The 12,489-nt window shown below is 37.2% G+C and overlaps 1 protein-coding gene across 1 annotated transcript in view; it reads right to left on the bottom strand.

Annotated features, from left to right (window-relative positions):
• Window positions 1-12,489, bottom strand: part of B3GLCT (beta 3-glucosyltransferase) — a 62,797-nt gene that overhangs the window by 15,487 nt on the left and 34,821 nt on the right. The window contains exons 7-10 of the mRNA XM_035542603.2: window positions 8,599-8,735; window positions 7,211-7,274; window positions 1,662-1,793; window positions 640-709 (exon numbers count right to left, since the gene is read on the bottom strand). Coding sequence (XP_035398496.1) covers window positions 640-709; window positions 1,662-1,793; window positions 7,211-7,274; window positions 8,599-8,735 — 403 coding nt within the window. The remainder of the gene's footprint in view (window positions 1-639; window positions 710-1,661; window positions 1,794-7,210; window positions 7,275-8,598; window positions 8,736-12,489) is intronic.

The following is a 12,489-nucleotide window of genomic DNA, read 5'->3' on the forward strand; positions in this document are numbered from 1 at the left end:
CAGCTGATAGATTTCTACAAGAGAGAGAATTTCCCATTCCAAGCATTATAAAACACCTGTGCACAACCAATTGCTTAGGGTGACAACAGGTAAAAGCAATATGACAGCATAAGCCACTCAATCTCCCTTTTATCCTGCTCTCCAGTCCAATAAAAGAACAAGTGGAGAGAGCTTTCATCTTACTCAAATTCCTGAAGCAGTCACCATTGAGTTGCACAAGCGTCATTGCTAGCACATAGAACAGAACAGAATCAACTAGCAGGGGAACACACTGAAGGATATAAAAAGTGGCAGTATTAATATCACAATAGCACCAAGTTACATCAATATAATTATGCATATTTGTAATACAGGTATTCAATTTTAATATTGTCAACCAATATCTAGCCATGAAACACCAAACTACTGTAACTTTGTCTTAAACATTTTGCAGCCTCCCTGAAGAACTCTGAATAGGAAAACAAAAAACTACCTAAAGAATAATTCAGTAAGACTTCTGAAGCTTTCATGCTTCCCAGTGAATTTTGCAAATATTTAGTCCTAAGAGCAACACGGACAGCATGTAGCAGCTTGTTTTTATATATTAATTTCATAAACTATATTGTATAGACCTACTACCTTGACTAACCAACAACTTACTTCTGTCTCCATGAAATTTCCGACATGTTTTTACAGCAACAAAGACATCTTCCTTTTTCACTGGCTCTTTCTATTTGGACAGAACAAAAATGAATTTTGTAATTGCAGGCTCTGCCTTTAACATTTTATAGGATATGTATGTCCATACATATAATAAAACAGAAGATACCTTTTCATTGTACAGCGTATCAAGTCAAATAGTGTATTAGTAATAAAGTAGAACTGAAATTTTTGTCTCTTGAAAAAGGATCGTTAACAGTTTAAAATTTCTAGAATAACATTATTGAAATACTTTTTCTGTTGATATAGTATTCTAACATGAACTAAAAAATCTATCATTAGGAAAAGAAAATGAGTGGTGAAACTTGTTGCACTAAGAATGATTTGTCTGAAAAAAAAGGTGTTTTTTTTTTTTAACTTCTTTGTGAACTATATGATGATCATAAAAAGAAGCTTAAACACTACACATGAGAAAACTGAATTTCCTCAACTCCACAAAAGACAAAAAAAATCATTTAACCACCTTTATTTTCCTTTTTGGCACCTAGAATTTTGCTCTCCTGGAATCATGGAACGCTTTTATACCTCTAGCAACAGTTAATGCATAACATCATAAATGTATTCTCCTAGAGGTAGAAGAGATGGATTGTACATTAATGTACCAAATACTGTATTACATTTTATCGTTAGCCTAAACAAGTTTTAGATTTCCATCTGTGGGAAAAAAAAAAAAAAAGAATACCTGTACTTTAGTATCTCACAGAAACACACAGAATTACTTTAAAGATCATAGGCTGCTAAAGCATTGTGGTAAAAAGACCCATTAAAGCATATGTGATAATGGTTTGCCAGGAAATATCCTGTGCCATGGAAGGCTGAAAACAAAGACAAATGCCACAACAAACTTTTTTTTTTTAAAAAATATTTTCTTAAGCTCTGAAATGTTTTAAAGTGAAATATTATGCATTTTAGTAAGAGTTTTACCTTAACTAAGCAAGTGGTATTTAAAGTTTGGAACTTACACAAAGTGGCAGAAAATTACTGAATGTTGTAGCACACTGATCAACCTTATACGAGTTCACGTCATCTGTGCAGAACTCAGGCACTGGTGTAAGATGGGGTCCATCCCCTTTCTGCCAAATATACAGGGCAATCTATCAAAACAGAAAGCATTTATATCAGTAAGAAAAATTCAATAAACATATTCGGGGCTTACAAAAAAAACACATTACAAGTTAAGCTTAACAAAGGAAATGGAAAATATGAGATGCCAGAGAGGATCTGCCTTTATTGATTTACTAGCTGGATACTTTACCTCTTGCTTACATTTCTAGAGCCAACATCTATTTTTTTGCTATAACAAATTCTATACATACTCAAGCTTTAAAGGATTAAATTAGTTTAATATATTCAAGCACGTCAAAACAACTGATCTCTAACTTTTGTAAGAAGAGGTGGAATGAATATTTGCACCGTCCTTTAAATTAAACACAAGTTCTTATTTTGTTGCTTTTTGGAAATTATTTTGATAATTTGGAATAGGTAGGGCTACTTCTTCCTATGTAGAAGTTTTCAGCTTTTCAAAAGAGATACATTCTCTAGTGACAATTTGAAATTAAATTTAAAATTTAAAATCAGCGATGACATTGAGAAGTTGTAAAACACACTGAAAGAAAATGTAGTAAATATTCTAAACTATAGTAGATCCTTGTCTATTTTAAATGGAGCAACAACCAAAAAGGCAGCAAAAATTTACAGAAAAAAGAGGAAGAGGCAAACCAGCGATGCCTGAAGCTGACAAAGAAAATACCCTTTGAGTTTATGTTACTAATTTTATTACAAATTAAATGAATACTTCAATCTGTATTTTCTCAAACATCAAGAACACCCAGACTTGCCCAAAATTTGTATTGCAAACCTTCTGCACTGCTTATAATGCCAGACTAAATATTCATGCATAAAAATTCTATGCTGGGTGCCTTCCTCAGACCAGTTAAAAGATTAACTTCAGTTCATCTAAAATTGTTCAAAAATTTGCTAGAACAAAGTGAAGTTTCTCAAAACCTAGAAGGCAGAAAAGAGCATCTCATTAAGTATGTGAATTCAGAGCTTCCCAGCTGCACTGACATACACTTTGAATGCTTAAACTCAAGGACAGCTCAAAGATGTGAAAGCATCTTCCACTTTGTACAAGAGCTCTTTGAGCATAGACTGAAGACGTAGGAATCCCCAGGTTGCTTCCGCCTAACTGTCAGAAATTACAGTTTCTACTTTTGAAAAGGTTGCTATGCCAACAAACCATGGACATTCTGGGAAGACTCTCCATGCAGCCTCATGAAACAGAGTTAGTGTGCAAAAATTAAGAGTCAAGGAACCAACACAGTGTAGCAAAGAGGAGTCTGACTCTACCATACAGGGTGAGTGGGACTCCCCCATGCAAAGAAAATCAATCTCGGGTTTTCAAATGTTCCCAGAGACCCTTGCATGAAAAATAAGTGTGTGTTTCACTGGAATATGGGACTAGACCCAGCACATACCAAAGGCAATGAAATTGAGTCTCCTCCTCACTGTTTCATGCCTGCTTGGGAAGTAGGAACCATTAGTTTAAAATCCCCTCAGGTTATGCAGGGCCAGAATACAGATCCTCTTTTAGGGGTAATTCACCATTAATCTATTATTAAGAGAGCAAAATATTTTCTCCTCACCAGTGTTTGAGAAGAACTCAGTGCAAACCAAGAGCATTAACTATGGTCTGGACATACCCAGGTCATCACCAATTAGAGACTTCTGATCTCAGCCCTATCAACAGACTGAGTCACAGAATCACAGAGGGGTGAGGCTGGCAGGGACCTCTGGTGGTCTCTTTGTTCAGCTCCCTGCCCCAAGCAGGGACACCCAGAGCAGGCTGCCCAGGACCACGTCCAGGCAGCTTCTGGAGATCCCCAAGGAGGAGACCCCACAGCCTCTCTGGGCAGCCTGTGCCAGGGCTCCGTCACCCGCCCAGCACAGAAGTGCTGCCTGGGGCTCAGAGGGAGCCTCCTGGGTGCCCGGCTGTGCCCATGGCCTCCTGTCCTGGCACTGGGCACCACTGAGCAGGGGCCTGGCTCCGGCCTCTCTGCACCCTCCCTTCAGGGATTTAGGGACATGGATGAGATCCCCCTGAGCCTTCTCTTCTCCAGGCTGAGCAGTCCCAGCACTCTCAGACTCTCCTCATAGAAAAGGTGCTCCAGTCCCTGCATCATCTTTGTGGCCCTATGTTGGTTCATTTCCAGTATGTCCATTTACCTCTTGCACAGGGTAGATCCCAAACTGGACACCAGGTGGACCTTCATTAATGCTGAGTAGAGTGGAAGAAGGATCATTTCTCTTTAGCTGCTGGCAGTATTTTGCCTAATGCAGTCAAAAACACTGCTAGCTTTCTTAGTGGCAAGGGCACATTGCTGACTCGTTGAAGAATCTCAGCATCCTCAGAAAAATCCAGTAACCTATGCACAGCCAATTCTGGAACTTAGGGGGAATAAAAGAGAAGGACTGCTAGGACTGGAGGCAGGCTTGAGAACAGAACTGCATTCTTGAAACTTAAGCTTAGAGATTTGAAAGTTTTTAGACAGCAAACAACTAGTGTGCAGTCACATACTAAAACAATTAACTGACAAGATTTTAAAATGTTGCTGGTTATAGTGCACTGTCATAACTACACATGCACTCAGACCACTTCAATTGCACAGTAGTCTTCAGTTTAACTGCACTGAAAAGAGTATAAATTACTGCATTTTAATTTGTACCTGATGGGATACAGACAACAGCTGTGAGTGCAGACACGGTTGCCACCAATGCTCAGATGGCAGTGACTAGTTAAGGCACTGTAATTAAGTTGCAGGTTCTTCATACACAAGGAGGAGTTCTGTAGTTTGTAAATTCTGATTTCGTAAAGCCTCACCATTGTTAAGTGGTCTGTTTCTTTGCTGTTTTAGCAATATTTTGGAAACACATATGATCTTAGCATTAAAAGTGAGTTCAACAAGGTACTAAAGAGAAGGGCCTCTCTGTATTGAAGAAAATGGAGAAGCATGAGTAGCAGTTCAGCTTAATACCATTAATAGTGGTTGGAATAGAGGAAGAATATGGAAAAGACATGGAACATATACACGCTTCTGGTAAGGAGCAGGCAAGGAACACAACCATCTCCAAAGTTCTCTCTTTGCCTTGCTACTATAATCATGTTACAGAATATAAGTGGTTTCTGACCCTCTCTTGTAGCTGGGAGACTACATGACTTCATAGCCTCCACTACATTTTAAGACTGTATTAGTTCAAAATTCAGCTATTCAGAATGAACGTTTACCACATGAACCAAAAAAAAAAAAGAAGCATGTGTGCTGCACAAATAACATTTAAGAACTGTAAGTTAACATTAATTATTTATGAAGGTTTGTGATGCGCTATGATTTCCCACTAAATAATGAATCTTGAATAAAAATCCTTAGACTAGTGTCAAACTCTTCTATTTCAGGGGCGAGGATAGACTGCCCTTTTGGTTATAGAACAGGATGACACTGTCCTTAAAATAATGGAAATAGATTTACAGTAAAAGATGAAAGATAGCCTTAATCCTAGTTTAAATCTAATGTTAGATATATTATATATACTATATACTAATATAGTGTGTGTGTGTGTGTGTGTATATATATATATATATATATATATATATATAGTTCACTTCCAGTACAGAGTAGCAGGACTTATGCTATATCAAGCAATTACAAAAAGTCTAAAAAACCATCTAAAAATGAACAACAGCATGACCGTATTTAAAGATAGGCATTCCAGATGGGAAGGGAGATAAATGTTATGGATGTAAGTAAGAACTTGGGGAAAAAAGAAGGGTAAAAAAAGCTGATACAGAGCACAGTAAAACACCAAGGACTAGAGGAGCACGTTATTAGGACTCTGTCAAACTAAAACATTTCTGAAAACATTTATCATCTTTCATAAACTTAAACATTACGTGCAATCATTAAAGATCACAGATTATATCCTTTCATGTGTTGTCAATCTTGATTCACGCAAGAAGGCTGTAGGAAGACAGAAATGATTTAAGAAGACAGTGATTTATAAATGAGGAGGAATGGATCTGTCTCCAGGGAGCTGTGAGACTGTGCAGAAAGAATAACCACAGAGCTGAAGCAGGTTATCAACGGCAATAAATTTGAAATGAAACATATGCAAAGAATTGCTAACAGAATAAGGAGATGGAAATAATTTTTCCAGACAAGTGATCAATTGCTTTTCATTTATCAGCATGTGGCACACAAAAGAAAAATCTGCTAATGATTTATTCTGATGACACTGTGTTTAGAGGCTTTGTCAGTGCTGAGGTAGACTAGAATATTGTGAATATCCAAATGACTTGGAGGTAAGTTACAAACACAAGATTAACAGTGTGAAGCACAAGGTCTTGAATTCAGGAAAATTAAAAAGTGGAAAGAAACAGCTTGTTGGCATGTTTCATGTAGCAAAATGGAGGCTGAGGGGTCCAATTGCTTTGGAGAAATACATCAGTCAAGGAGGGAAAACCATGTGAAAGAACAGCACTGGCACAAAATCAAACTCAACTAAATATGCTACCAATGCATACTCTATAAATACACTACAGATTTATGTTGGAAATGAGGAGCTTTCTAACCATTACAGCAAAAAGATCTGGAACCACAGCAATAGCTTTAAGATATTTTTTGTGTGGTGTTTTTTTTTTTTTTTTTTTCCCCTCTCGTTTCCATCTGGGCCAGAACCACAATTTATGGCTGACTTTTAGGAGAGTTTTTGGTTTTTTAAATTCAACATCACTCATTATTTCAGGCCCAAATCAGCAAGCTTACTCCATATTCATCTTCCCATTGCCCCACCATTCAGTTCACCTTTGGTGACAATACAAAATCCCAGGCTGCATAAACATTTCAAAGGAAAAAAAAATACAAAAACATCAGAAAAAGGCATCACTGATCTTTCAGATCCCCACTCCTTTCTTCTCATGCTCCTTTCAGTCAACTCACCTATTCTCTGAAGACCTAGTAGCTACACTTTAAAACTGTTCGCAGCCAGAGGCAAAGAAATTTCCAAACTGCCACACTGCAAGTTGATCACACTGACACAAGTTTCCATTCCTCAAGCTATTTCATCCGAAGTTCAACACATCTAGCTGTTAGAGTCCAATTTAGAAAGTAAATGAGGCTTGCCAGTGTCTGAGACGCTATTTGCGCCAGCATACGTTTCATTAATTAGAAGACTTCCTCTCTATAGAGCAAGCCTCAGAAGATACCTCACTGTACACAACCATGCATATTAATATGAATGCAATTTTATTTATGAATTCTTTCGTGCTTGAAATGCAGTTTTAAAGTGTTACGTTATAATAGTCTAAAGCAAGGGAAAGAAATTAAACATGCTATTGCGTTCAGAATTTTTAGCAACCTCAGAAAATACATCATTGCCATTATAAATTTATCAATATTCAAACATTTGAGACTTTTTTTTTTTTTTACTTAATTCACAGGTATAGCACACTGCTTACCTCATGTTTTAGATCTATAGTAAAGTCTGACTTGAGTGGTTCACTTTTCAACTTGATTGCAAGCCTATACAAATAAAGATGAAGAAATTTACTCGCTTCAGAAAGCATATTAGAAAAATAAACGTTCACTATTGTACACAGTAAAGTGTGGCTGGTGTTTTAGACCATCTTATAAAAAAATCCCACTTCCGTATTTATTGCCGCCCAAATTAACTTGTATTTCTTTTTTGTATCTTTTTTTTTCTTTGTCTGCACGCAGTGTGATAATGTTAATACTAGTTTTCAGCACACACATTTTGACATTTTCTTCCTGTCCAGGAAGAAAGTTCTCATCTGGAGAAGACAAGAACAGTCTGGCATAACATTTTCAATAGATTTAAAGCAGCAGTGTCTTCAAATCTCCATACTGATCAGCATCTCAAACTTCAGACTCTATTCTCTTTTTTTGTGTATTACAAATTACAATATTTAGGCACCTTCAATTTACGGAAAGATCTTGCTACAGCAAGATGCATTCAGCTTCTGAAATCTATGAACTTTTAAGTATCTAAGCTGAGCTAACCATCCAGGCTGTCTCTACAGCATGAGAAAAACATTTCTAGAGGGCAGTGCAGTCACTGGAAGATCCAGGAATAAAACTACTGTCTGGAGGTGCCTACATTTTTAAAATGACAGAGATGGTATTGAAAATTAGCTGACATGATGTTCACTTTTAGATAGGCAGAATTCAGCAAAATAGATCACACGCACAGGCACAACAATGATACAGAAATGTTATTTCTGTACATATGTCTATTTAAAAATTCTTAAGTGTTTATCTATAATAGCAACTCATGAATATATAGAATAAGGAAGAAATGGAATTTTGTCAAAGGAGTATTTTCAGGGTAAGTTTATAGTAGGAGTACAAATCTGTGCGTGCATACCCTGAAGTAGTTGTACATTACCATGACTAGCTGGGTATCCTTCTTTGTACCTTAGATCCTCAAACCAAAGTAGACTTGCAGGTATTAGCATGGATGCTGATAGTAAAAGTAACAACAGCAAGAGCCCAATGTAGGCTAGAAAACCAATGCATGAAGTCCAATAAACAGCTATGTCATCAGCCTGCAGTGACCGAGTATATCCCAAGCTGTCTGCCCTAGCTAAGCTGCAATCAGTATTCAAAGACAGCTCAGAATGAAAATTTGACTTTGGATATTTACATGATCTGTAGATGTTCAAGTGTACTGCAGGCACGTGTTCAACTTTTATAGAAAATATTAATCCATATGAAATCATAACTTGTTAAAATAATATTGATTAGCAGCTAGAAAAAAAAAGTAGAAATTCAAAACTTAATTGCTATCAATAAACAATTAAGAAGTGATTAAAAATCCAATTCTTACTTGTTAACAAGTGGAATACTAAGTGCCCATCCAGCAGCAAAATCTGGAAATTTAAAGACTGTTGGATTTTCAGCAAAGGCATAGTGGTGAATTATTGTAGATTCTTCATCATATAATGCTTTACCTAAAAACCACTCCTGTAAAGGAATATAGGAAACAATTTTGTTCATCTACAGCATCCTTTTAGTGAAGATGATGACTGCATTCAAGCTGAATAAAGCAAACCTGAAAACAAAAACAAGGGAAGCATATTGTTCACAATAATTCAGACAAAAATTGATAAGAAATGAAAATAAAGGCAGGTGCACATTGTAATTTAAAACTTCAGCACGTGCCCTGGATTCCACCTGTTCAAAGAGCACTGAATCACAGAACAGTTGAGGTTGGAAGGAACCTCTGGGGGTCACCTGGCCCAGTCCCCTGCTCAAGCAGGGTCAGCCTAAGCAAGTTGCCCATGACTGTACGCAGTCATGTTTTGACTATATCCACAGGAGACTCCACTGCCTCTCTGGGCAACCTGTTCCAGTCTTTGACCACCCAGGCTGACTACTGATTAGATAAGACACTCAGAAGCACTGCATTGCATTCAGGAACTTTTTATACATCCATTTTGAGTTTTCATCTGTCTATACCCTTCTCCACTAGGGAACCTAAAAAGCAAAGACATTTTAAATACCTTAATCTTCAAAACAGTTAAGTGAAGATGGTATCAAGTATGCATTAGTAAACAAACAAACAAATTATTATTATTATTATTAGATTTTTTAATATGCATTTAAGAATTTAGCACTGATTCTACTGTATCTGAAGTTAAGCAACTTAAATACTACTTCTCTAACATTACTGTTAGTTGTCCTAATATCTCTGTTTAGAACGGATATAAAATAAGAATGCCCCCATTTTTTTTTCAGAATAAGGACTACAACATGTATATATTTTATTCTGTATATTAAAAAATGTTTCTCACGGTTACATGTCCAAATGATGAAACAGAATTCCCAATTACCCTAATGGTTATATTAAATCACTCAGGTGTGGAGTTGTCAGCAAAATGACAGAAACTCAGACTGTCCTTTTTCTTTTTCCTGACAATTTACTAGTTCATCACTAAAATGGATTCAAATTAGGGCAATTTTTTTTTCACTAAAGATACTCCTTCTCCATACTCCCTACCATATTTCATTTTTCTCCTCCTTTAAAGGGGCAGCTTTTTCAGCAAAAATGAAAAATACCATGCATTAGAATAGTTCACACACTTAAGGTAAATAAATAATTTACACAAAATTTGAGAAAAAAGGAAAAATATTCAAGTAAAAGTACTGTTAAAGCATCCACCTCCAAAAAATGTCTGACGCCAAGAGCATCCTCCTCAGTAGCCACCTTCCTACCTCCAAGCACATGTAGCTATATAGTTTGTGCTAAATTTTATACCTGCCTAGAGTAAATGAGGAAGAATGTGTGAGATTTGGCCACAGCAGGGAAAGTCAGCAAATAGGAGAAGTGAGCTCTGCGTGCACAGGACACACCTCCAGCCAAAACCAACTGGCTGAGCCTGGCAGGAACATGAAAGCATGACTGCCCCATAGGACATTCAGCCTGGCAAGCACCCAGCTGCCCAGAAGGCAATAAAAGGACAGACACCAGGAGCTGCTGGTGATACGTGTTTTCCCACACACACTTGAGTCAAAGCTATGGGATGCTGCCTGCTTCGAGGGCCTCACCTCTGTAAGGATCCTTTGGTGTTGCCAGCTCATGGCTAGGACCCATATATAAGCAACTCAAGTTGAAACAAATGGATGCCACCCACTCCTGCCCAGAATCCTGATGCTACAAGGGACTGATACAGGTGTAACTTGCCTTGCCTATGAACGCGTGTGTGTGTGAGGTGTTGAGTGCTTTACCCCTGAATTCTGATTTTTCTCCTTGCTTTGATCAGCTACTATCAATAAAACTAAATTGAATGAAGCTTGTACTTGACTAGTTACTTCTTCAGGTAACAAAGGCTGAAAAGTTGTTTGCTCCCAAAATCCCCACGTGCCTCCTGAGGCTGAGTGCTGTTCAGGAATCTGTTGAGGAAACAGCCAAAGTTAAACTGACACTATCCATTACGTGAAAAATATAAGGATGAGGAATTTCTTCACCATTTTTTTTTTAAATCAATTTCACCGGAGTTGCTACCAGGTACCTACTTTCTCAGCCCTCGATTTACATCTTCAATCTTAACAGACCCTGTTTTCTCCTTCCTTTATTGGAAGGATTCAATAGTGTTCAGTTAACAAACAAAATATTGGGAGGTGAAAGAAAATGGACAAACATACTAATTTTTAATTACAGAGGTGACTGCCTTGAAAAAAATCCAAGTAGTTCTTTAGGAGCATTTCCGTAAACTGTTTTTTAACACTTGTAAGGCCTCCAAGATTTCAGAGTGTTCAAAACACAAGTACTCTATTCAGTTTCAGAAACAGGTAATAAATATTAGTATTTTCATATGACAGCAATATTATTATCCTAATTACCTTAATTCTGGATGCTAATTTTTACATCAAAACAATCTATTAACTACAAAACTTTTTTTTTTAATTATTTCTCTATAAAATACATAAAATTAAATCCATCCATACACCTTTCTCTGGCTTTCACAAAGTATTGTCTCTGGCATTATTAAGCCACAAATCAACACAGTGAAGGCATTCCAGTTTACAGCTGATACTCTGCAAGCTGGTTTGTTTGTAACATCGCTTATTTACTACACTGATACGTAGGATGAGTTGTTTTGTGCAGGCTGGTTTTACAAGATGAAATCAGTTATGTACTAAGGAACTTACAAAGTACTTTGCATATAGGTATTAACAGCTATTAAGTCATTGCTGCCCACCAGCTTGGTTTGCTCATTCTGCATGTCTTTGGAGCTACGGTCTGTCATCCTATTAGGATGATAGGAAGAGGAGTGGCACATACAATTTGGTTCAACCTTGCTGTCTCTCATTATGAAAGCAAAGGTTGAATCAATTGGCTGTTAAATCATAGTATCACAGAGGGGTTGAGGGACACCCAGAGCAGGCTGCTCAGGACCATGTCCAGGCGGCTTTTGAAGATCTCCAAGGAGGGAGACTCCACAGCCTCTCTGGGCAGCCTGTGCCAGGGCCTGGTCATCCTCACACTAAAAAAAAAACAAACAGTGTTTCATTATGTTTGGACACAACTCATCATCTGAGTGCTGGCCTTGTCATTTTTATGTAAATCAGATATTCCTCACTGTTTATTAGTTTTACTGCAGTCAGTAATGTCCTTGGTTAACAACACAGGTCATTCTCTTAACATTCCTCTATGGTCTCTTATGGTGCTTCAACACATCTGTTTTCACTCATATTGCATTCACATCACTCTCTATAGCTCTGTTACTAACCTCTACATATTGAGATTGAAAAGCTGCAGATTCATCAGCTATTCACATGCCCCTTGTAGACCTTTTATTATGATTAATGTATACCAGCTTTTTATTATGCAGACTGCTGACATGATAGAATGAATTATGAATGAGCTCATTCTGGTCTAGCTCATCTTAAATTATGTAAATGATGGACTACTACTTTATATAAGGAATCCGTTATGGACTGTTACACTAAGATGACTATCACTCTATAAAAGCAAAACATTTTATTTTCCTTTTAAAGCAGGTCAGAACATAATTTGTCGCCGTAATAGGATTTACACACCTGCAAAGGAGAGATTTAAAACTGGCATGTAAGCAGCATCTACAAGAAATGTTATGTTTCTGTTCAGGAAACATCAAGTAGAAGTAGGTGTTTCTGAAACAGAAATAATTGGATATCCTAAAGGCTTGGAAATATTCAATAGGCCGTTTTGAAGACAGTGTGTTTAAAAAATGTA

Source organism: Cygnus atratus, chromosome 1 (assembly GCF_013377495.2).
Source record: "Cygnus atratus isolate AKBS03 ecotype Queensland, Australia chromosome 1, CAtr_DNAZoo_HiC_assembly, whole genome shotgun sequence".
Lineage (NCBI taxonomy): Eukaryota > Metazoa > Chordata > Aves > Anseriformes > Anatidae > Cygnus > Cygnus atratus.